The 26,433-nt window shown below is 37.1% G+C and overlaps 1 protein-coding gene across 1 annotated transcript in view; it reads left to right on the top strand.

Moving 5' to 3' along the window:
- KITLG (KIT ligand) overlaps window positions 1–24,405 on the top strand; it is a 58,862-nt gene extending 34,457 nt beyond the window's left edge. Inside the window, exons 3-10 of the mRNA XM_063396365.1 lie at window positions 2,580–2,642; window positions 7,119–7,298; window positions 9,170–9,332; window positions 10,114–10,209; window positions 16,784–16,893; window positions 17,391–17,467; window positions 18,911–18,994; window positions 20,153–24,405. Coding sequence (XP_063252435.1) covers window positions 2,580–2,642; window positions 7,119–7,298; window positions 9,170–9,332; window positions 10,114–10,209; window positions 16,784–16,893; window positions 17,391–17,467; window positions 18,911–18,950 — 729 coding nt within the window. The 3' untranslated portion in view covers window positions 18,951–18,994; window positions 20,153–24,405. The remainder of the gene's footprint in view (window positions 1–2,579; window positions 2,643–7,118; window positions 7,299–9,169; window positions 9,333–10,113; window positions 10,210–16,783; window positions 16,894–17,390; window positions 17,468–18,910; window positions 18,995–20,152) is intronic.
- The last annotated feature ends 2,028 nt before the right edge of the window (window positions 24,406–26,433 follow it).

A 26,433-nucleotide genomic window follows, 5' to 3' on the forward strand; every position in this document is an offset into this window, starting at 1 on the left:
GTGTTTTGTGACCCCCCTGATTTGTTACTGAACTCATGGAGTTGAGTAGAGGAACTAATAGAAAAGTTATTCCAGGACTCAGGTGGTTTTAAGGAACAGTTCTTTTCCAAACACCTTTGCTCAGGCAGGGCAGAGCTGCCTTGTCATCTTGGCATCGTTGGAAGCCACAGCAGTCAGGCAGCCTGCACAGAGTGAGTGTGCAGAGTCCACCCATTCCTTTCAGGATCATTTCAGCAGATGAAAATCAAGTGGTGGGGTTTGGATCAGGGTCTTGGAGGTTAGTGTTCAACAAAATTTCAAGATACATTTCAGCAAAGCAAGAGAGTACCAAATGCAGATCTAGTATAGACATATCCTTCACTCTTATATCAGGAGCTTTACACTATTTTTCTGTGTGTAAGTTGGGAAGCCCAAGTGAGACACAAATGTAACTCCCTCGCTTTGACTGAGATCCATCGTTTACCAGCACGGCGTATGACATGTGGACTTCAGTCAACAAAACTTTAACAAGTTTCGTCTTGAGGCAGTGCATGTATTTTGTCTTTGACACCATCCTCCCAGTGATCTTCATTTTTAGTAGTAAATTCAAAAATATCTTATCTGATTCACAGTCTGTCAAGGAGAGAAATATCTGAGGGTGAGCTGTATGCTCCAGCTCTGATGGAGAAGGTGTAAGAGCTCTTGGGCACTTAAATTTTTTTAACTGTGCGTGAAAAGTGCTTGAGAGACTCTGATGCCAGGAAAGTAGATTGTATACATAATGCATCACAATTCTTGTAGTTCATTGATATGGAACAAATTTAATCTTCCAGTGACCTTTCTTAAAAACAGTGGTTTTGCTGGCATTGCTAAGTGTGCAATCCCTCTAGAGTGAGTATGGGAAACTTTGCACATAGAGTAGCATCTTCACTATCTATGCTGCTTGACATGCTGCTAATCCTACCTCTCTAGGAACGCAAAGAAAGCTAGGGGAAAAAATGGAATACCTATTAGTATGCCATGATGCTGTGATGTTTTAAAGAAAGGAATAATAGACAAAAAAAATGGATGAGGATTCAGAATAAATCTGATGCTCTAAGGAAAGAACAAATATATTGAAATATTTTTCAGTATTAATAGCATCTTGAATCAACTCCCCAAAATTCCAGGTAAATAGAAATTAATTTAGAGAATTTTAGTGCTGCTTCTGCTTTGGGAATGTGTAGATATAAAAATAAAAGAAGAATAAAAGAAGAAACAAAACCGATTTATGTGAGGGAATTTTTAAGGATCATTTATATAGTAACTGTTCTAAAGCTGTAGGAGAAAGATAGATGTCATTGACCTGAAAAATTGTAGCTTAGCCCACATAAATTTAAAAATGTTTGGATTTCACTAGTGTTTGGCTGTGTATAAGCATTACCCTTGATCATTTCTAGAGCCATAATGTTTTGAATTAACTGGTTTAATTTTTAATTGAAAGAAAATTTTAATTAAGAAATAAAACATAATGTTTTTTCAAACAAAATACTACCTAAAAACTGCTCAGGGGGAAAAGAAATCCCTGTGCTGGTTGCTATAGCAGCAGAATCAAAAGCAGCCATAACAGAATGATCTTTAACCTGAAGAAGAAATACTTTTGCACCAAAGGAATGACATCTGTGCATATTGCTTTTGACTACATGGATTTCAAACCAGGACAAGAAATATCAATTGACACTTTCACTGATAGAAAATAAGTTTACTGTAATATTAACCATCATATTATGGCTAAACCTTTTGAATAAAATACTTCAAAAGACTTTGAATTTGTGGCAGTGCAGTGACTGTTGGACTGTTCATCACCCAACTCAGCACATTGCCCAGATGTTCAGCCATGTCTCACAGTAGTGTTGGATCCTATCTGTGGCAGATTGTGTAGTATAATTCAGTGGAAACCCTTCTTCCACTCCTTGCTGCAGCACACCTCATGCTTACCCACATCTGCAAAGCTGCAGCTTACATGTGTGGAAACTCTCCTTTGCCCCAGGGCATTGCAGTGATATAATGATATTGCTCATCATTAGTAAGAAGCAGAACTCCTAAGTTAAAGTTGTGCTCAGGTGTTTTTCTGACCTGGTACATAACTAAGCACAAGGCAAGCAAGTATTTAGGTTTAGATACATGTTGAAGTTGGACATTATTTGAAGGACAAAGGGCTAGGTACTTCTGGGTCCTTTAGTGTCTACAGTAGAAGTTGTCATGTAAACACTTAAAGGCATTAAAAGATGGAAGGGCAGTGGAGTTTCTGCAGTAATGAAAAACATCAGATCACTTCTTCTCAACCCATTGTTGACTTTGATTCTGCTGGGAAACAGAAGCATTGGACATGATCCGATCAGATCAGATCTGGGCATATTACGGAGCTGTGGGAAGATGGTTCACTTGTCAATAGCAGTTCCACAAGAAAGAAAGTATGTAAGAAACCGTTTTTGCCTGCACTTGGTAAATTACTGAAAATTTGTGTTGAATATTTGGTAGATTTTGTTGAATGCAGTAGTGGAAATAAAGTCTTACTTTGTGTAGTAAGTAATAACATTTTTGATGTCTGTTTATTGTAGGTTGGAAATCTCCCAAATGATTATCTGATAACGCTTAAATATGTCCCAAAGATGGATAGTCTGGTATGTACAACCACTTCAAGTTAATCCAAATAAAATAGCCCACTGGAACCAGTGATGTCTGTAACATTTTGCACTTAGTCCTATGTCTTAGCAAGTTACAGTTAAATAATGTTTATTTCGCTTTCCATATGATTCCCAAGTATTTATTTAATAGAAATGTAGAGAGATTTTCAAAGTTCCTTAGAACCTTTTTAATTACAGGAATTCTAGGAAAATGTTTCTTCATACTATATTTTTTAATTTTTTTTTTTCCTGGGAAAAGTCAAGTTTTCTTTGTGTTATCATTTCATCAGTATTATTTCATTGTGTTGATTGAAAAATATTGCTTTCTTAAAGAAATAGGTTCTCTGTGGTACTTTGGAACATACTGTAGAAGTCCTTCCTGTTTCATCCAGTGGAAGTGCCTTTAGAGCACAACAAATACTAAGTGGCCAGTAAAGAGAACCCCAAGTTCAGCAAATGGTAGTGTCAGTTACTAAACAAACCAGTAGGATTTCAAACATGCTTTGTGCTATTCTTTCTATATAATCCCATATTTAATACATAGTGGTACTTTCAAATAAGCATTATCTATACACTTTAAATTTTTTTAACATTTTTATTTAAAAATCATATTGTTTTATTGCTCAATCTACTAAATATTTTTTGATTTTCCTCAATTTAATATAAAAAATTTAAAATTATGTATTGAAAACTTGGTTGTTGTGTACATTGCAATAAAAAAAGAGAAAAGGAAACAAGGTGAAAATACAAATTATGCTGAATGCTATATTTTTTTAGGGCAAGGAAAAAAGTAAGAAAATTATGATTTTGTCAGTTAAAATTAACAATACTGTGCCTGTCTTAAGAATTAATCATTGTCCACATATACCAGTAGCTGAAAATTGTCTGCCAGATGTAAGAAGCTGTTTTTGTGTCTGTACAAAGTTTTCACTGTAAAAATCCAATTTGTATGTGATACATATATAAAAGTGCATCCTACCCTACAACAATGTGGCAAATCTACCAATATTCCCTACTAATATTGGAAAATTATGCCAGAAGCAACAGTTATTCAGTCCTGAATAACAAGAAGATGGAAGGAGGAAAAGGAGGCTGCAGGATAGTGAAGGGTCCTGAGTTGTAAGAATATGAAGGGTTATGTCAGATTTAGAAGTGTTTTTAAGAGTTTGCCTGGAAGCTTGAAGATTTTACTAAAACTTAGAGTACTTTGGAAAACTGAGTTTAAAGCCGATTCTTTAGACAGGAAAACTCTGCAAAACAAATGCTATGGAAGCCAGGTACTAGATCCTATATAAATAAAACTAATAGAAAAAAATTCCATTTCTTATAATAGCAAATATTTAGAGAAAAAGGGTACAATACTATCTGCCACCATCCCCTGACTGCTGGGCTTTTTGAAATTCACTGGTCTTGATGTCTGATGTGATGAGTTCACATCTGTGGAGGACAGCTGTAGCCTGAGTGCTGTTTCCCCAGCTTCCATCCCATTAGCTGTTGGGCTGGATTGAGGCTCCACTGCACTCCTGGGGGTGTTGGCAGATGCAGAGGGCCAGGGAACCTGCTTGAGCAATGAGTCCTTGTTGTTCTCACTCTTGCCTCTCTCCATGGTTCAGTTTTGACTGCCAGTATGCAGTTTCTTTTCCATTCTTTTCAGTGCTATGTCTTCTTGATGCATCATATCCAGAAGTTTAGATCCAGTTTACATTTACAACAAGAATTAAAAAGGAAGAGGAGAAGTTCAAAGCTGAGATTTCCATATTCCCTTTGCACACACTACTTTCAGCCATGGTAATGGCAAGGTGCAGCTCTTGGCCACTTACCTTCACAGGAGGAGATATTCAGCAGTATTCAGATCCCATTTTGCCAAATTCCTCTCTGGGAATTTCAGGTTGTGTTATGCAAACCACAGCAAGGCTTGCTGAATAAGTAGGCTCTGCTTTGGTTTGTGCAAGCTGGGAAACCCATGACTTTGCCTAAAGTAAATGCCCTTTGCTCAACTCCGAAGGGATTGAAATGGTGCTCTGCAATTTTTTTTTCAGTAGATTTCAGTCTCCAGTGTGTGCATAAAGTGGGAAGTGTACCCAAGGTAGCACATCCCAAATGTAGATGACTAAAGGTAGGAAGGCAGGGTGAATGCAAAGCAGATGGGAAGCCAGTGTAGTGCATGTAACAGGAACAGACTGAGCCATCCATTAAACAGAAGGGTTGTTGCATTATGCACTAGCTAAAGGCAACTGAGTGGCTTTAAAAGTAGTCTTGTAGAGAGTGAACTGTGTAGTTGAACCTGAAGGTTAAAAGGCAGAGATGACAGCAAAGGGCTGAATTCAGAAGAAGAGATAACATTCAAACTTTTACAAAGACGTAGAAACTAAAAGCCAAATGAGAGCTACCGAGAAGTACAAGGGAAATCATGTTTGCAATTGCCCTAAAATGTAAATCTTGGTTAAAGTTTACACAAAATATCAGAGTTAAACCTCCATTTCTCCTTACAAATAATGTCATATTTTTCAATTAGAGCAGTTTTATCCCTGTGTTTGGTAGGTATTGACGTAGCAAGTGATTGCACAGCTTGACATTTCCGAAAAGAGAACTTAGAGCTTTTGTGAAATACAGCTTTGTAGGTCAGAACAGTTCAGTTAGAGGAGACTCCCACACGCATGCTAAACCACGGGAGCAACAAAATAGACTCCCTGCTAGAATTGCCAAATGCTCACTAGGAGAAGCAGCAAGCTTATGCTGGTCCCTGCCTGAGGAGAATGCTCACCCACAAAACCTCAAAGGAAAAGATTTCTGAGGTTTCCAGTTCAGGGAAGCACAGTAGTTCTGTGTCAGAGTTCCTGCTCCAAAGCAGAGGAAAGAAAATGCGTTGCCTGTCTCGTGGGGGTGGTGGGACATGGCACAGCATACACTGCTTGAATAGAATATGTTTCAACAAGCTTTCTCTGATTTATTTTCTTCTGTCTCCCACTCACCTTGTCCTCGAAGGGGACAACAGGGAAAGCAGACTCAAGCCAAATGCTATCCATTCTGCTTTCTGTTTCTTTCTTTTTTAAGTCATTGTTGAGATAATTGAAAAAGGTTATATCACTGACTTGCCATGGGTTATCATTTTGTGAGAGAGTTGTACACAGAAGTGGAAATTCAGGTGGAGCTGAACAATGTATTTGCATTTGGCTCCCTAAGCCTGGAAGCCTAATAGTCTGATTAGTCTTCAAAAATGTGAAGTGTATTTTTTGTTGCCAGAAACATTTACACATCAAAGCAGAATAACACCTGTGGATTTATTTATTTTTAATAAAGAATCTCTATGCAGGCTTATTGAAGAAATTGAGTAAAATGAGATTAAGCCTGGAAGTGTGTACATTACCAAACATTTGTTGTGTGTTGCAGAAGGTGAATTCAGTGTGTGCCTGTCCACTGGGCAGCAATTGGAAACTGGTTTAGTGATACTGAGAGTACTTAGGGTCTGTTGAGCCAAGATCTTTGTATCTGGAAGGCTTTAATCAAACATTTTCAATAGTGGAAAAATAATGTCATATATGGAATAAATTCTCATAACATTTACCATTAAAAATTTAGCTTTTATTGGGAAGGTATTTACAAGTACAAATTGAAGTTCTGACTAATGCATTACCTGTATTTTTGCTGATCATACTCAGTTAGGGATTTTCCTGGGCTGGGTGACTTTTTTCTCTATTTAACTACTGTAATGTATATCTGAGTAGAAGAAGTTAATGACTTCCTCTAAGACAGCAAGATGAATTACCAGGTTTCAGTCATGTGAACAGCTGTACAAACTTTGTCTGCAAACTAATTGCATAGGTGTTAGTGTACAGTGACAGGCTGTGCAGAACACTTTTGTTATCCAAGACTCAGGAAGAAGAAAGGCTTTTAGATCTAGGAACTGTTCTCAGTAATGGCATTTAGTGAAAAAGCTGAAGAGAAGGAATTAAGTCAGCTAACTAGTTCAAAGGTGGATAAAAACACACAGGGATTTCATGCAAAAATTTTATGGAAACCCTTCTAATAAGAAATTCAAATCCAGGATCTTTGGGGTTAACTGAGTCATATAACGCAACAACAATAAATGAAAACTGATATTTAAAGAATTGTTAAGGCAGTAGGAATTGAAAAGAAAATAAATAGGTTAATGAAAGCGTGGACTAGGGTTCATAGTAACATGTTCCAAGGCTCAAATGCTCAACACGCTGATACTTGGCATTCATTGATAATTTAATGAAGCATTTAACAGACAACCATAAATATGTCAGTACCAGTGAGAACAGAAATATTGCCAAATGACTAAAGAGAAAATTGGCCACAGTAAAGAAGAAGAATTGTAATTTATAATTTTGAGAGAGTTTAAATTGGAAAGAACAGTCTAATTTACTTTTGCACATTGAGATGTTTAACCAGTTTCTACAAATGTCTGATATTTAATTTACATTTGTTTCTCTTTTTATCCCCTGACAGCCTAATCACTGTTGGTTACATTTGATGGTGCCTGAATTTTCAAGGAGTCTACATAATCTTCTCCAGAAATTTTCTGACATTCCAGATATGTCGGATGTTTTAAGCAACTATTTAATCATCAATAATCTCACAAGGATAATTAATGATCTTATGGCATGCCTTGCTTTTGATAAAAACAAGGTAATCTTATACAGAGTTTCAGCTTTTGTACTGGATATTCCTTTTTTACTTTCTATTGCACAATATTCAGTAATGGTTTAGAAATATCCAAGGCTTTATTAGATTTGTTTTCATTTCTATTCCTGTGCATCTGAAATCCTACCTTGTTTAGAAATGCACTGAGTACATTGTGCTAACATTCACTAATTGTTATCTCCTGTTTCAAATAAAAATGGCTTACAAGGACTTACAGTATATACAATGACTTGTATGCAGCTATTTAAAGTCAGAAATGCAGCAATCTTTAAGATAATTAATTAATTCTGGTCATTTTGAAACTAGCAGAAATCTTCCTTGTGTATCCAGCTTAAATTATATATTTTGCTAATGATTTAATGTAAATTTAAAGATGATGTGGTTAAAGTTATTAATATACATTTAGTATGTATCACTGTATGTGAAGCTCTGAAAGCTTCTTCATGGTTTAGTTCACTTTTTTTAAAAAAAAAGGCACAGCAAAGACCAGAGGATATTGGTCCATTTCCATGTGTTTCTGGATTCTAACAGCAGCTGGAAGGATTCTCGCTCAAGAGACGAGTGATTCTCTGTGCAGACAGGGCAGGGGGGAAGAAATTAATTTTCTAGTCCATTATCCAGATCTGACCAGACTATCAGTAATTAAAAATAAGTTCAGCGATTGAAGGTTTTGTCCCACTGAATAAAACAGGTGAAATCCACCCTGTTCTTTGAAGCATGTATTTTATCTTCTGTTTACAGTTATTTTTATCAGCTAAGTCCTCAGTCATGGTAATCGCACCTTTTCAACACCCAGAATGAATCAAATGAACTAAAACACACAGGTGCCCTTAGAGTGTGATAATCTTGTAAGCTTGCCATGTATTTGCATTGCATTGCTGTGAGTATTTAGATATTCCCTATTTTTCCATTTCGAACTGAATTATCTCCAATCTTCAGTGTATAGGTTTCTTTTTTTATTTTCTATTTTTGTCCTAATGATTCAAAGCACTCAGCTGGTTGATTGGTTGAGGAAGAGGAATTTTATTTTGTAGAATGGAAAAGTAAATATCCTGTAATTCAGCAAAACAACTAGCTATTGATATCCTTAGAGAATAATGATCTTAAGTCTAGTACTTTCAGAATCAACCATAAAATAACTTTGGAGCCAAAACCAGGAGGTTTTCTGTAGGACATACTTAGACCGTGTTCTTACCACTGTCCTCCTTCTTGGGAGTACAGAGTAACCCCAGGTCAAATTTGACTTGCTGATGTAAAAAAAAAAGAAGAAAACAGTCAATCATCAACATGGGTCTCAATCATGTTGTTTAGTCTGGCATAACAAACTTGTCTGTTAGACTTCAGAGTGTCTGGGCTTCCTTGTTTATAGTCTCTCATATTTTTAGGTATGTTATCAGGGATCTCAGCCTGTCTCTGAGCAGTGGTGTATCCCAGCTATTGTGTTCTGTTCCCCATTCTCTTAAAGACAATACCAATGATTGTCATGTTCATGTGTTCAGATTAAAACTCATGTGTAACTTGGCAAAGTTATGTGAAATCAAGGAGGGTTTTTTTTTTAATGAGGAGAATTTTAAAAAGTCTCTTGGTTTTCCATATAAGATAGACTGTCTTTCATTCCTTAGCAATTTTGCAACACTGTATTAATAATTCATTCCTATTTGCAGAGCTAATTTGAAATCCTCAGATCAGAAGGCTTGTATGTTTTATGAAGATTGTATACAACTAATCTGATTGTCTGCAGGTTAAAAATTTAAACTATTTTGTATCTTCTTCAGGTATTTTTATCATTTGTTGAGGTGTTGAAATGAGCTTTTCCCTTGACCTTCTTTCAAACTGAATTCTATATTTTACTCTAGGATTTTGTAAAAGAAAATGGTCACCTTTATGAAGAAGGTCATTTCATTCCTGAGGATTTTTTTAGGCATTTTAATAGTACCATTGAGGTCTATAAAGAGTCTGCAGACAGATGGGATAAGAATGACTGCATTCTGCCTTCAACAGTAGGAACACCAGAGAACGGTAAGAGGGGTCTCCTGTTGGGGAGCAGAATCTAGGCAGATATGAATGTGTGATTTTTTTTGGATTTCAGAGATGTTAAGGATCTGATACCAGGCCTCCATGTCACCTTTTTACTACAAATTAACTACTGACACTGGTGGTTGTGTTTCTGTTTGAGGTCAAGTTCTAGTGCCATCACTCCTACATACATAATTTCTCAGTATAATCAAAATAACCTTGCATTATGTTGCTCTGTTTCCATTCATCCAAAATATATCCTGAATTTTCCTTTTTACGTTATTCTTCTTATCTTCTCTTAATGCTCTGTTTAGTTTTATGAGGCTGTAAAAGAGCCTAAGATTGCACAACTGAAAGGAGAGGAAGACAAACATTAAATGGCAGCAGCCACAAGTCACTTTCAATTTCATCCCACTTTTCCTGAACAGGGCACAGTTTCCTGAACAGTTTACTTCATTGAAAAATTTTAACAAGCTCAGGTCAAGCTCTTGCAGCTCTTTCTTATCCTTTCAGTAAATGGAGGGTTTGTATTACCTTTTCTTTTACTCTCTCTGGTGACAAATGACAACTGCTTTTCCAGATTAGCTATTCAGCAGCAGCTCAGCATGTAGACACTTCTACCTCTTAATAAAACTGCCTTTTTTGGCTTAATCCACTTTATGAACAGTCCTACAGCCAGTAACAGCCCTATAGCCACATCAGAGTAGTCCTGTAGCCCATCATCCTATGTAGAAGAAACTGTATTTTAAGTTTCATAATTCTGACACATTTGTTTTCTATTTAGATTCCAGAGTCGCTGTCACAAAAACATTTTTGTTTCCTCCTGTTGCTGCCAGCTCTCTTAGGAATGACAGCATTGGCAGTAGCACTAGCAGTAACAGTAAGTACAAGTGATTGAATATATGTCTCCATTTTGTTCTGGTAGCTGGTTGTGAGAGCTCAGAGGAAAAATAATGTCATTAATTGTGCAAATTAATGGGAAGTTACATGTTCCTGATGGTGTACCATGTGTTTCTCAGCTGTCATACTGAAATGCAATGAACTTATCAAAATGTAGAGATGCTATCAAGCTGCAATTATGTGACAGCTCTCTACAACTTGGAGAGGGCAAGCCTCTTAGTTTTGGCTGTCATGAGGTCTCACTAGTCATATGGCCTCAGCAAATTTGGCCAGACACCTCATTTTAACTCTCAGAAAAGGAGGTTGCTCCAAGTTAACAGAATAGCTATGCTAAATCAGACAAGGATACTCACGTGAGCAAAGGGGATACCTGTACATTGCATTTTGGGAGTACTGTCAATCCCAAGTTTTACACCAGCCCTGAGGACAAGCCCCATGTTTCTTTGCTGTAGTTGCAGTAGGGCCATCTCCACAGTCAGCATGCTTTCGCTTGGGGTCAATGACAAAGTCACTACCCTTCTGGCAGGCTGTAATCTTCTCTCTGGCATAGTCATATTCATCTTTCTTATCTGTCTTGGTCACTGTGTTACATGACAGCTCCTTGATAGGACTCCAGAATGGTTGCTGTAAGAGCCTCAACATTACCTATCACCAGGTCAGAAAGGGTATAGACATCTGAAGTGGAAGGAAAGAGTGTGAGGTTTCAGGGGCTTTTAGTGACATCATGAACAACAAGGTGGACACTATCTGCAGTTTCCCACGTGAACAAGAGGGGATTTTCCTTAGGGGTTCCTGAAAGAGTGATCAAAGTTTAACCTTGTTGTTTCCTTGTTTCTGTTTCCCAGACATGTCAAGATGACAATGTGTATCTAGCTCTCTTTGCAATTTCCCCCTTCCACTTCACAAACATCTATGTTACCTGAATGTGTGATGATGAAGTTTGTGGCTGCTACTCCCTGTGCTTAAGGAAACATGTGCAGAGGGGCAGCCTGACGTAGTGGGCACAACGGTAGCTCCTGATGGGGACACAGTTGCTACTAGGCCTGAGTTTTTTCTCGTACTCCTTCACTTTGGAGTGTTAGTTACCCTAGTTAGTTAATCTAGTTACTCTCTGGCCTTTTAGCACCATGCATGCTACCTCGTAGTTGGCTCACAGCTGCTATCAGATTTTAAGCCCTTCTTGATTGCTTTCTAATTAAGAGTAGGTCTTAAGTCATCATAGCCCAGAACCCTCAGAGTAGAAGGAATTATAAAAACCCCTCCACTCCTGGCTGCCAGCCTGAGTCTTTGGAAAAGAGAAGACTCACTGCTGTAGATTCTTCCCCAGGAGGTCACAGAGCTGTCTGCAAATAACCTAATGAGCCCAGGACCAACTCTGAGGCACTAGGAAGGGGTTAAAGAATGCATACCTGTCTCTCTCTCAGGTCTGAACCTGTGATAATTTTTGCTGTCATTTCTAGAGGAAAAATATTCAGCCACAGCCTGAAGCAATGGGGATGAATCAAGAAGCCAAAAGACAGATTACAGGAGCAGTTCAGATGAAAGGAGTTTGACCCAGTACAGTAACAGGAGGGTGCTGGGCAGTGCAGTGGAGTGTGGCACCTGTGTCTGTACTGTGGAGGAGACTGCAGAAGCAGGATTATTAATCTTGTTCTATAATCAGAACTGATAATCAAGCAGGAAAAAAGCCTAATTAAAATAATGCAGTAAATTGATTGGCTACCATATGCTGTACAGGTGTGTTTTAACTGATTATCTTTCTCTTAAGCAATTTATTGGAAAATTGGATATCAGTTAACAGCCTTATGTAGAAATGACATGAGGACTGCATGTCTGGCTGGGTCTGGGTACAGTTTGAACTCATAATCTGATTAAATTACATTAATTTGGATGCTGACTGGTTCCACTGTAGTTACTCATTTGGTGTTTTTTTGCTGGGAGCGAGCTGTGGAATCTTTATTGACATCACTGTTTTATTCCCTGAAATGGCCTTCAGTGCCAATCTTAGTTTTGTCTTGACTTTATTGCTGAGGAAATTTTGGTTTAAGCTAATCCTTACCTTCTTGGAAGGAACAACAGTGAATAAACCCTAGTACTTCCCCTGCAAAGACTCCCCAGCATAGCATTCCCCTGGCTTCATTACTGTTCTCAAAAAAGCATCACTAGATTCAAATTTCAAAAAGGAAAACATTTAGAAGAGGGAAAACCTGAAAAAAAGCATCTTCAGACACAAACCACAGTATTTTTTTTTTAAATTAACACATTAATTTTAAATAGTTTTAAATTGAGTTATTTTTCAGTTTAATAGTTTCTAGAGCATTTAGAAACATTGTGTTTGAAAAAGAACCCCTCCAGATTAATTTATTTCTAATCTATTAATAAAGTCTGCATAGTCAGATGACTTGAACTGCCCCAATTCAACTTAGACAAGCCTGAAGTGCATCATCTAATAAAATAACATGTGAAATATTTATCATAGAAATTGTATATAAATTAGCTGAGTTATGGATTTTTATTTTTGCTACTTTTGTTGAGTCATATTTCATGACTCCATTGTTCTTACACAACAATAAAATTAAACTACAATAATAAAGTAGAACCTCAACCAAATATACACAAAATGTCTTAGCCCAGATAAATGGAAACTATAACAATTGTGCTATTCTAATTGGTTTTTGAATAGCAATAATGTTTTTTCATCCTTATAATATTGAATGTAGACTTGTAACATGTTCCCACTTCATTTTTTCCCCCATAGCATTCTCAAAAGACCACCACCACCATCCCAAATTTATTTAGGCTGGGTTTTTTCCCCCTCTTTGTGTTACCTGACTGTAGTCCACTGAAGTTCCAATTAGCTGTTTAAGTTCCTGTCTTGCTCATATTTCTCTGGATGATTATACCACACTTGGTCTAGAGAATGTAGATGAGATGGTTCCTATGTAAAGAAGTGTCAGGCTAAGAGGTCTTGAGCCCTAATCTCTTCTTTCAGAGGCTGAACCCATCAGATGAATTTCATACTGTTCTGATCAAATCTTGAACTTACTATCTGTAACTAAAACTTCTCCTTCAGCTGGATGCCATGATGTTCTTTATAATTTCATGGAGAGTTCAGTGTTGTCTCCTTCCATTTTTGTCTGTAATTTCCTCACAATAATTTAGCCCTATTATTAGTACTGAGTGGCTCAAAAGACATGTAAACACAGAGATCTCTGTAACTGTTTCTAGGAAGAAGGTCTACTTTTTTAATTAAGAAAAAATACCATAGTTTAATTCAGTAATTGCACAATAATCTGAAGATGTTCACCTATGGCTTAATGCAATTGATGCTGCCTTCTGTGCCTTTGTTCCAACATAATAGTTAATGAAAAACCCTAATGAACAGGTGAGAGCTGCTCTGCATTTTTGCAGATAAGATCTTGTGGTAATTGTGTTGGAACAGAGCAGAGGTAAACTGAAAATTCCTTTGAGACATATATGGCAAAAAAAAAAAAAAAAAAAAAAAAAGGCCAGTGCTCTCAATCATAAACACACGTGGCTCAAGGTAGGAAGCAGCTCAATAACTTAATTGAGTAGCTGAGTGGCTTTTAATGTAAATATATATTGTTTACAGCTTAACATCCTGATGTCCCTGAAGACTATATGTAAATCACCAGCAAATGACCTCACTTCCTTAGGGCATCTCCCACAAGATGCGGAGTGGGAGCTCTGAGAGATGCTGGCCTGCATCCACTCCTCTTTTTCACTCTGCTGGATAGAGTCAGCAGTTCCTCTGGCATTGCCCAAAGAGTTCATAAAGTTATTGGCACACCTGGTTCCTGCTATTCCTTCTCCTGCTCTGCCTTTACAACTGATGAGAGTCAGAATCTTTCTGTGTAGAGCTCTAACAGAGGAAAAGGTCCCTGTGGTAGCCAGTTTTCTTTCCTTCTCTCCCTTTCCTTCATTAAGACATTAGGCCCTGGGAGGTTGTTCAGACTGAAAATTCATCAGTCTGTTCCGTTTAAAATTTTAATATTTTAAATATTTTAAGTTTAAATTTTAAATTTTAATAAAAGGCACATGAAGAAACCTGCCATGACTCATTTTATTCTCCTCAGATCTTTCAAGAGAATTTTTCCTGGACTTGAAAGTTAAATTAAATATTCTGTTGTTGCTTGCTTTTTAAGGTAGTTATGGGCTACTTAACTTTCAAATTAATTCATACACTGCCAGGTTTTGGAAAAAAAAATCTGTTGTCATTTTTAAAAGATAGGCTAAGGAGAGAGTCACAATGGGACTTTATTTGGGCTGGTTCCCTGGATTTGCATGTCCCCACATGGAAAGCTAATTATAAATTCCTTTCAGTTTTCCAAAGATGATGAAGAAATCATCTGCATTGGAGATAACTTTTCAGAAATCAAATTTTTCCAGTTTTAGATACCTCATTATAAAAGGGTCTCTTCTGTTGTCTTAAATTACATTGTTTGTGACAAATACTGTTAAAAACAAAGGTACAAAATTATCACTGATTACCCTGCATACAGAACATTTCTCTAGAAGTTCATGTAAAAAACAGCATGCTTGCCATAACATGCTGCCCAGCACTGAAGATAGGCTGAGAGTTTCTGAGGTTATACACTCTACCATAACATGTTATCAAACACAGTATGCTGTACATGACCTGAAGAGTCTTTCCTTTGATTTTTATTTCACTTTTTAATTTTTTTTCTGAAGTTTGCAGGGTAGAACCCAGAAAACATGGCCATCCCCATATTATTTACATAATTTAGTTGTAAAACTCAGCAGTCGCTCACTAAGAGGAATGGCATTAGGCAAATAAGGATTGCTTTTTACTTGCCTAGAGCACAAGAGCCATATCGGAATTTTCTTCTGAGAGTACAGTTCAGATAAGCAACAACAGGAGAGCATTTTTGGAGTTGTTCAGGCTGGCTCCACACACTTCAGTTTGCCCAGTTTTCTTGAAGATCAGTTCTGCAAGCAAACATCCTCTGTGCCTAACCTGGGACAGAAAGTTAGAAAAGTTGTGTCTCCTCAATTAATGTCTGCTTTTGGCTTTAACGTCTGAGCAGACAGGGGCAGATTAGTCAATAGCCTCCCTTTTTCAGCTGATGCTCAGCTCTGTAGAACTTTGTCTGTTATCTTTCTTTTCTGTAGACAGATTTCTTTCACGGTAAGCTAGCTTTGGTTCTGCTTGACTGGTATTTCTGTTTAGTGTGCTGAATCTACCAGGTATAAGTGAAACTGAAGCCCCTACAGTCAGAACCTAGACTTTGTAAACAGTGTTTGAGACACAGAGATATATGTAGTATATGAATATATATAGATACAAGACTTTATGTTGTCTTTTTATTTCAGTCTACATTGAGCCTAGAAAACACAGCTGAATTTCAGAAATAAAAAGAATATTTGTCTAAAACCTGAAAAATGTCAACAAGAAAATCTGAGAGTTGAAAATTAATTGCTATTTAATTATAAGAACACTCCTTTCTAAACTAAAGTATTTTCTTAGAGGCTGTTAAATCATGTACTAAACACATGTTGTTTGACCCAGAATATCATACTGTATGTGTTTAGACATTTGCTGTTTGCATGAGTCACACATTTTGAGTGCTGTCAGTTCATTTTCATTTCTATGTATCCAATCACCTACACTTTTCCAGTGCTTTTAGTTTAGTTCTTTTCATGTAATCTGTCAATACACCCACCCTTTGAGCTGCAGACACCCAATTTGAAATGAACCAAAACTGGGTGGACAATGTCTAAAATACCAGTCTGCTGAGGTTCACTTTGCATTTCAGGAGGGTCCCCAGGTGACTCCTTAGGACTGTCCACATCCTGCTCTTGACAAAATAACTGAAGGGCCAAATTTTAGTTTCATCATGCACGCAGCTCCCAGTGAGGGGAATGGAATTGTTAGTGTACATGAAAGAATAGGATTGGTGCTCTTCTGTACAAAATATTAAAAGCTATCAAGAAATGGTTATAACCAAATAACACACAGTTAAACCTCAAGGTACAAGGGTTTGATCTTGCTGAAGTCAGCAGTACCTTTCCAGGAAGCTTTAGAAATGATCAGGCTTGTTCTGTTAAATTAACCTCCCTTGAGAGCCCTCACGTTGGTCATTGATTAGTGGCAAGGCAAAGTGCCAGCAGTCAGTGGGAGCTGTCTGATGGAACTAGTGCAAACACACCAATTGACATATATTCTTTTCCAAATAATTGCTTTGTGTTTCAGAGTAAGACCTTCAAAAATAAAGAAATCCAAAACTTTGAGAAAGAGATAATTCTCTACAAATGGCAGAAAGAGAATTGGTGTTGGTACTTTTCAACACTGTTGTTTCAGAAGTGGGTGGAGCATCCTTGTGGTCAAAATTTTCCTGTAAGATTTTGTATGAAGTGCATCTCATGTACATTGCACTTTGAAGTATCTGTTCTGCTGTTTAAGATGCCGTTATGTAGGTGGTGCGTGAAAGTGCTCTTGCTAATAGTGTTGCCCTGAAGACAGTTTTCTGCTATAAATCTGTCTTCACTAATGAGAGTATCTTTAATTACAGAAGAAGAACTTGGCTTCATTAGCAGCTCCAGCCTGCAAGGGATCAGCATAGCACTGACATCATTGCTGTCTCTCCTTATTGGCTTTATTTTGGGAGCCATATACTGGAAGGTAAGAGATAGATACTACATATAGTTGTTTACATAGTGATGCTACATTTCTTAGCTGTGGGGAGGTGGGAATAACAGAACCATTCTGTATTTGAAAACAAGAGATACCTCTTCTGATCTTCACTTAACTGTGACTTGAAGATGTAAATCTGTGTGTCAAATTCTTGAATGCCACCATCGAAGTGCAAATCCTGTCTTATCAGCATGATTGCTCTCTAATTGGAAACAAAATTGTATGAATCACCCAATTTTCCTTTTCTCCTATTGCATATTGAGAAAGGAATCTCTTTGCTTTTGGCCCCTATGCCCTTACCTACAATACAAAAACTTCTATAGTAAAATTTATGTCAGTACTAGATGTATGTTAGAGGGCAGGATTTGGCCTATATATTATAAGATGACTTTGATATTGAACATCTGAAGCAAATTTAAACATACAATTGTTTAGTTACTAAAGAAAGCTTTAGAATATTTATATTTAGTGCATTTTCTTCCTAGAAAATACATCCCAAATCCAGACCAGAAAGTGATGAAACTACACAGTGTCATGACTATCAAGAAGAAAATGAGATAAGGTATATTGTTTCACTTAAAGTTTGTATTTACAGATGTAATTTTATCTCTGAGAACTACTTCCTGTTTAGCTCTGTGGGAAATACAAGGTCTTGCTGCAGAGGTAAAAAATGTGCTTAGAGTGTGCCCTTTAAAGGACTTTCTGGTTTAAATATAGAAATTTATATGGAAGATAGTTCTGTATACAGCATTTTATTATATTATTTTTATTTTTATTTTATGTGTCTTTATTCCCACTGTGAGAAAGGATTGCTGAGACCTATAGGGAAAGCAGCAAAATAAAGTAAATGTTGTTTTCTGTGTGGTGTAAAGCTAGGTAGAAGTTATGGAAATAAATAGAAAGCAATGTCTTTCTGGTTGTGCTTCTAAATCCTTTTAAATACCTTTTACAATAACATTTTCTATGTTCTTTCACCCTTTTACATTTTCCAGGGTAGTATGTTTTCTGGTTGTTTTTTATTTTTTAATCTTTGTGGAAAGTTAATGAGAACTTGTTCAAATGCTAACAACCTCCTAAGGTCATCCTGAAATGATTCATGGCTCTTTTCCTACTTATACACTGCTTTATCTGATTTTTAGAAAGAAGTTTTCAGCCAATCAAATATACCTTAGAAACTGCAATTCAAGGCTTTGAAGTTCCTTGGACATGACTTGGGCAAGGAATTCTGTGAAATCCAGGAAAGGACTTAGGGACATTTTAAGCAAGAATCGCTGAAGCATTTTGAGAGTATTGTTTAACTTCATATCTTATGATGTTCGGTCAAATTTTAACTGTGAATCATTTAGGGAAAGATCTGATGCAGGTGGCAGAAGGACATGTCCTGTAGTGTTCTCACACTGTGTGAAATGCCTAGTGCTGTCCATTGGTGAAGAGACAAATAGGCAAGGTTCTGATCTAGCAGTTTGGTCACAGGAGCCGAAATTTTGAGTGTTTCAGTTTGATAAAGTAACAAATTCTTAAAACAAATTTTCTTCAAATACAGTATATAGAATGGAAGACTGTGTATTCATTTCACCAACTATATTAGTTGCTACAAATAGCTCATTCTGCATGTCATTCTCATAGGTGTTAAAACCTGTGAAATGGAGAATACATCTTCCTTTTAACTTCACAGAAAATACAAAACATTTTTTTATATGTAGAAGAGATGAAACAGTTAAATGCAGGAGACAGCCTTTGCAGGAACTTGAAACAGATTTCATTCTCTATCAAATGTCTTCGTAAATATATGGCATATGTTTTGGCATATATGGCATGAATGACTATTACAAATTTCTCCTCCCTGAGAAAGTAGGAATATTCATCTATAAGTAGGAAGAACTATTATCAAAAATAAATTATGACTCTTTGGGTTCCCTTTTTATTTTAACTAACTTATAAACCATCTATTTCCTTGAAGGACTGTTACTGTAGTAATAAAGGACCTTTTTTTTTTTTTTCCCAGTGTGTTGCAGCAAAAAGAAAAGGAACATCTACAAGTGTAGCTGTTGCTTTTTCTCCCTCAACACTGTTACTGTTTCATGTACTGGTAAGTTGGCTATGGTGAGTTTTACCATAGACTTAACTACTTTTGGCTGCTGCAATATAAAGTGATTCAGAGCCCATTTTCAGGAAAAAAATTAATCTTGCTATCAGTAGGTTTCATTTGTGTGTAAGATCTTTAGCAGCTAATTTAATTATTCCTGTATCCTTAATTTAGACCTTTGATTTGTAACTTGAGTGCTTCAAAATGAAATTTACAGGAATTCCAGAATAACGGACAGCTACTGCTTCCCCTTTTTGAGCTGATACAGAGAAGCTTTCAGCTGTTCCACTACAGCTGTTTCTAGGCAATGTGAACTAAAAGACACAATCTGGTAAAATTAGCGAGTGCAGGAGAACAGGCCAAGTAAAGTTGAACTTTTATTAATTGTAGCTTAGTCAGCACATTTCTGTAGTCTCTGTAGCCTTATCAGATACATCAGTCTTGCTTTAGTGTGTAAGAGTGAGCAGCAAAGGTGAGTGAGGTTTCTCAGTCCCAGTTGTCTTCTGGTAAAAGACTTCTTATCACTGACATTGTGTTGTATTTAAGCCACTGCATCTATGTAAGAGTCTGGAAAATTCAGACAGTGCTGAACTCTTCCTTTTTTATCATGAGTGGAAAGAGCAGTGTAAGAGTACGAGAGACAATCTCAGTTTTGCAGTTCATCCTGTAGCAGTTACCCTCAGGTGTTCGACATGATTTAGTTAGCTACAGCTTGAGAGGTTTTTCAGTCTCCTTAACTGCTTTGTTCTACGTATGCTCATTGAGAAGGAAAGTTGTCACTGCATTGGACAAGTTGTTCCATTTTTCCAAAGATGTAAACTCAGTTTGGTTCGTCCAGATGACTTTGAAGAGAAGTTTGCTGCCAGAGATCGCCAATACCAAAATGCTCAAATGTAACAGTTCTGTAAAATCATGAGTTGTTCTATTGCCTTAGATGATATCAATGAGCTTTTGCAGGAAAATGTGTTCTTGAACCAGGAAAGTACATCTTACAACATTTTTCTTTCTGAGTAAAGAAATCTCTATGCAAGTGTCATTAAATTTATTTCCAAAATTATAAGAAAAAAAGTCTATTTTGTATGTCTGTGCAAAGCTCTACTGTTTAGTAATACAGAAAGGAAAACTAATCAGCAAAATCAGCGTTTCTGTTTTTCTCTTCAGGCAGGTAACAGTTCCATGTTCGCTTCATAAATGAAGCAGCTTTAAGCACATTCGTATTCCTTCTGGAGTGACAGACTGAGTCTGCATCTGTTGTTGCTGCCCATGACTCCATAGACATGATACAGAAATGAGGACAATTTGTGTTTGTTACTGTGAAACCAACACTGAATTGAACAATGACAAGAAGAGTGTGCACTTAGCAGGACGGTATCTTATGTGAATATCTACCTTGTGTGACACTTGAGGTTTTTTTAATTGCGTTAATACTTTCAGCTGACTCTAGCCAACAAAGTATGTCCTGAACAGAAAAGCATCTATCAAATGTGTCCAACTATGTGTAATCATTGTAAGTCATAAATACCTTTTCATCCTTAATTTAATTTCTGTGTCCTCTACCTTAAGTTAATGTCTTCAGATGAAGGTCTCTGAACTGACAGAAAGTGCAGAAATGGATACAGATAACATATTCTTCAATATTGTATATAAAACTTGAAAGCCAAGTCATGCCATGAGCTTGTGCTCTAGACTTAGACTTATAAGGAGCTGTGTTTATCCCTGTCAAAGGCTGTGTGTACAGCAACACGTGGTCTCTATCGGGTGCCAGGTGGCTGGTTGCCCACCCCAGAAAGCCTCAAGAATTCATCAGCGTTGGTGGTCTCTGTTCAGGAGAAGCAAATGCTGGATGAAGACAAAGTAAACAGGAGGTGAATGTACCTCATGGAGCTTCGAAGAATTCAGAGTAACTGCTGCATATGCCAACACTGGTGAAATTTCCAGTCATGCTAAGGCAAAGTAAAGAGTCTGAATGGCGTTCAAACATCACAATAAAGACAAACCGGTGAAATGCATTTTAAATTCTGAAGATGCATGCCATTGATGCTTGTCTTTAAATGTATAGCATAGAAAATCTGAAAGATCCTGAGAGTGTATTTAGTTTTTACTTACATCAGCTGTAATTAATGCTTGCAGTGTGTTTTAAGTGATTAGTAAGCTTTAATATCCTGGCATTCTCCACTCTTGAAAGTTAATTCTTTTGAAACAAAAGAGAAAGGCTTTGTTTCCCACCTGTCTTCTGCATCTATTACTGTTACAGTATCCATGGAATATGAACAGGACTGATGTACAGATGTGCATTTTCAAGTAAATCCTAAAAATACCATGGTAAAAGTTTCAAGTGTAGTTGTGGATCTTTTCATCTTGTCTCTTTCCAGATAATGAGTATGCATTATTTACCTGTATTAGGGGTTGTAAAGGGTAAAAGCTCACATGAGGTGACAAACTGTCATCTATCGTGATATTGACCAGGTCAGCAAGAGTTTTAGTTTGAGTAATTTGAAAACTTAAAAAAAACCACCAAAAACAAAAAACAAAACAAGCCTTTTAAAGTTTTACAAAAGTTGGAGTTCTCCTTAAAATGTATAGTTACTAATTTTTTAAGAGCTCTTGTGGAAGTTTTAATCTTCTGCTCAATTTTCTGAGAACCATGCATAAAAAGAATATTTCATATAATATATATGTGTGTATGTGTATTTGTGTGTGTGTGTGCATGTGTATATTATTGGTAGAACTGTCTTTCACACTTACAAAAAAGAAAAAAATCTCAGAACCTTACCATACTTGGTGATGTGGCATGTAGCCACACTGCGTGGAATTTTGACCCTACTGCAATCAATGTTGAAATTTCTCATGAATTCACTGATGGAAAGATTTGATGATGTAGAATTTTTATTTATACTCAGGCCCTTTTTGCACTTTCAGTTTGTCAGAAAAGGGTCCTCAAGTCCTATTCAGCTGGTATAAATTATCATAGTTCCATTAAGGATAATGGAACTTTGGGGTTTGCATCACCTGAGGAACTTGGACTCAATCAAAAGAAGCTTAGTGTCAGAATTAGGCCTTCATGCTTATTCTGAAGATGCTGGAGCACTCTCCAGTTAATTACCAGGGTTGCTCATCACTTTAAAAAAGCAAGTGCATTCCTCAAACAATGGAATTCCCCATCTGAAGCTGAGGCTTCTTTGAGTCTGTGTAGTTCTTTCTCACAAGGCCCTCAGACTTTGAGTTTCAAACTTATTTAAGAGTTACCCTAAAAAGAAATGTCAGTATGAACTAAATGGTAGAAATTTGCACCTTATTGGTAGTGCAGAAAATAATTGTGTATTGTTTTTGACTGAATGGAAAAGTATCCACAGTAAATGGAAGTGATTATCCTAACTGTATGTATGAAAACCTTAAATACTTCATACAATGTGCTCTTGGGGCTAGCTTATGTATTTGAGGGTTTGGGTTTTTTTCTTAGATGCAGTAAAACAAAAATCTTGTATTTATTAATGTTCTTTGTTGATAAAAAATGTTCATTTTTCTAAATACATTCTTTCCAGAAAATCAGATACTCAATAACACATTATTTTGTGTCACATTGGTGTGCCCTGAATTATACTTTGATATTCAAAAGAACGATATATTAGGCTTCTTAATTTCCAATACTATAGAAAATATAAGTTATGTATTGAAACATACAATAAACAAAAATTGACTGTGACTTTCCAGGAGCAACATCTTAAAGTAAGTCACTTTCAAATAATGTCAGACACTTTAATCTCCTCTGTGAAGCAAGGTAAATTTTATGTTATATGAGAACAGAAAGAAAACTCATGTCTAAACTTTTGACCTTCACATCACAACTATTGTTCTTTGAATGTGCATGAAAGTTGTATGACACCTGGAGTAGCAGAGCTGTTGCTGGACAACATGGTTTTCCCATTCTTTGCCCTCATTTTGAGAGATCTGAACACAAAAGAGATCTGATTGGGTGTTCTCAATCCTTTTGCAAAGTAGAAGGAGACTTCTGGACATTCGTGGGTACACTAGATGGAGTGGCATTTTGAAGTGGGATTGTGAACTTACTGGAAAATTTCTGTGCCTGTTTCTGAGGAAATCTTTGGACATAATGAGATTCTGAAATACACTGATTTGTGAGACATCATTGAAATCAGTGGAAATAGAATAAGGTACTCTTCAGTTGGATATGGGGTGTCAGAAATAGACTTTTAATTGCTTCTTAACTTCTAAAGAGTGATCAGTTTTTCAGTCTTCTTTTTGGGTATACAGAGCCCATGCACTGACACATTTGGAAAATCAACACCGTCCCTCTCAAAATAAAATTGGGGAAAAAAGCAATGTTGATTTTTTTTCCTACATAAAAGTAAACCAAATTTGGGTTTTGGATATCTGTGGTTTGGTGAGAAACGTAACACTTTTAGGTTTTCTTTGAAATAGTTGAACTTTGCATGCAATTACTAGCAGCCTTGTGAGAATAAAAAAGCAGATAGTCATACTGAGTAACTGTTCTACTTTAGATTTGTGTTTACTTGAATGAATTAATGGTACTTATTTCATAACAAGGTCATTTTATAAGCAAGCCATATTATAAAATGTGCTTTACTGTGGAGTATGTGCACATTTTTAAGATTATCATCTGCAGCATCTCTGTTTTCTCCGTTGCTCTACGTAATATGCTGAAACTGTTCAGTACACAAAACAGAATTATTGAATTGAAAATCTAACTGTACACATAAAATACTGATATTTTCAGTTAGATTTACATTTAAGAATTATCCAACATTTTTCAATTCAGGAACACTGTTCAACTGCCTTAAATGCAGATTTACAGTAATGGTGGCATGTTGCTATTTTGTTATCAAATTAATGGAACGCGGAAACTTCAGACTCTTAGTGATAGAGACACAGATGTTTGCTGGTTGCATTGTGGGCAAATTCATTTATTTCAGTGTAAATATCAACACAGTTTTGCATAGCTACATTCTGACTGAAGATAATCAACGAAGTTTATAAAATGTGATGTGTATGTACATACGCGTCCTCTTAAAAATAGGTGTTTTCCCAGATCCCTTTTTATACCAGTTCAGATTTGGAATTTACATTATATACGTATGCTTTATTGTTCTAAATAAAGATATTATGCACTGTCAAATAATTAGTATATTGCATTCTGTCAGTCCTAACGAAGACATTTTTAAGTCCTGTCATCATCTGAAAGAATTCTGTCAGAACATACACTACTTGATGCAGACTCCCTCACTTGATGCAGACATTTCATGTTGATGCATTTCTTTTGCAGTGAGTGGAATTTACCAGGATCTTGCAGTAGAAACTAGAGTTTATCCTGTAAGGATGGCATCCTTCCTTTAAGTTTTCAGCAGTTTATTGTGGCTTTTCTGCACGAAGTCTGGGATGGGATGAATTTGGGAGGAAAAAAACCTGAGCTGCTCAGGGAGCTTTTGCACCTCTCCATTCCTGAGAGACAATGAAAAGATGACAGCTAAAGAGGAAGAGTTAAACCTGATGAGACTATCAGCCTGCCTCAGAGAGAATTAATGAGCCTTGGAAGAAAGATGGGAAATTGCAGCAGGCAAATACAGAGGGTTTTATAAATAAGAACAAAGTACAGACAGGACTGATGAGGAAGAGTAGAGCAGAGTTCATGGATTGGGACACAGGGGAACAGAATTTGGAGATGCCAGAATTTAGGGTGTGAATACTACCGAAAGCTGTGGCTGCTGATCTGGACAGAGCCAGAAGTGCAGAGTTGATGGCTTGAAGAAGGCTGTGGAACAGCCCTCCCTGATGGTGTAGCAGGAGTCATGCCCTGAGGAGCAGCCCTGGTGGCTCAGGTGGGTCAGCAGTAGGATGGTACTCGATTCAGCTACATGAGCACCATGTAGCTGCAGAGCTGGAAATGAACATACTTCATGAAGAAGCTGCATTAATGCAACAAAAGCTCCAATTTGACTGGAATTTCAGGAAGGCAGAAGTAACAGTAGGGTACCTAGAAATGAGATATGAGCACTCTTCACCTCTTGCTGAAGTCAGGAGCTGGTAACTCATAATCTGATTCAATGTCCAGCTGGAGATTTCTGGTGAGGGGTGTCCTTCAAAGATCTGTATTGGGAAGGATAGTGTTTTATATCTTCATCAATGTCACAGACAGTGAGATCAAGTGCTCCCTCACCATGTTTTCAGACAGCACCAAGCTGAGTGGTCCCAATGTATCTCGAGCTGCATAAACAGGCAAAGTGGCCAGTGGGTTGAGGGAAGTGACTCTGGCCCTCTGGTCTGCTCCACTCTGGTGAGATTGCACCTGAAGCACTGCATCCAGCTCTGGGGCCCCGGCACAGAGGAGGCATGGACCTGTTGGAGAGGGTCCAGAAGAGGGAGACACAAAAATGGTTAGGGGGATGAAATACGTTCCTGTGAAGAGAGTGTGAGAGAATTGGGGTCATTTAGTTGGGAGAAGAGAAGAGAAGGCTCTGGGGAGACCTTATGGCAGCCTTGTAGTACTTAGAGGGGACTTACAAGAAAGATGGTGACTTTTTAGTAGGAACTGTTGCAATAGGACAAAGGGCAGGGGTTTTAAACCAAAAGAGAACAGATTCAGACTAAAGAAGGAATTTTCTACAGTGATAAGGGTGAAATACTGAAACAGGTTGTTTGAAGAGGTTCCCTGGAAACACTGAAGGTAAAGGTTGAATAGAGCTCAGAGCAACCTGATCTAGTTGAAGATGTGCCTGCTCATTGCAGGGGTGTCACCATGCGTTTTCCTAGTTTCCTGAATGTCCATAATAAAGTAGAAGTTTTCACTTCTCACGCTCAGCTTATGTAAACAAGATAGGTTGTTTCAGGATTTCACACTACATTAACAGCTTATAGAACCACTTCCTTACTACTCTTCATGTAGCTGTTGATAAATTTTCTCCCAAAGTTCAAACATTTTTAAAATGGATTAAGTTTCCCAATGGCTACAAAGAAGCATGTGCTAACACAATCAAGTTTTGTGTCATTACATACTTAAGGGGATTTATTATGTGCTGATGCATAGTAGAAAATATGGTTAAATTAAAGCACACTGCCAAAATTTGAAGAGTGTGGAGAAGTTTAGCCCTCTTTTTCTCACGCCATATCCCAAGGTGTGTTATTTCACATAACAGGAAAAATACCAAATGTGATTATAGTTCCTCTGACTTGTGTCCCCTTCTGCAAAATCCCACCATAAGCAAGCAGGAACTGAAAATACAGATGAGACTTTTTCCAAACAGATATAAGCCTTAGGCTTCTGGCCAGTCACAAAATGTGGGGACAATTTTCATTCTCTTTTGGCAAGATATTTTCTTGAGCTCATGGAAAAATATTCAGCTGAGATCACAAAAGCCTCTTTGTTTGTCACCAGTTCTGCTCTGCAGGATAATAGCATGATAGCAAAA

The sequence above is a fragment of the Prinia subflava genome, chromosome 4 (assembly GCF_021018805.1).
Source record: "Prinia subflava isolate CZ2003 ecotype Zambia chromosome 4, Cam_Psub_1.2, whole genome shotgun sequence".
Classification (NCBI taxonomy): Eukaryota; Metazoa; Chordata; class Aves; order Passeriformes; family Cisticolidae; genus Prinia; species Prinia subflava.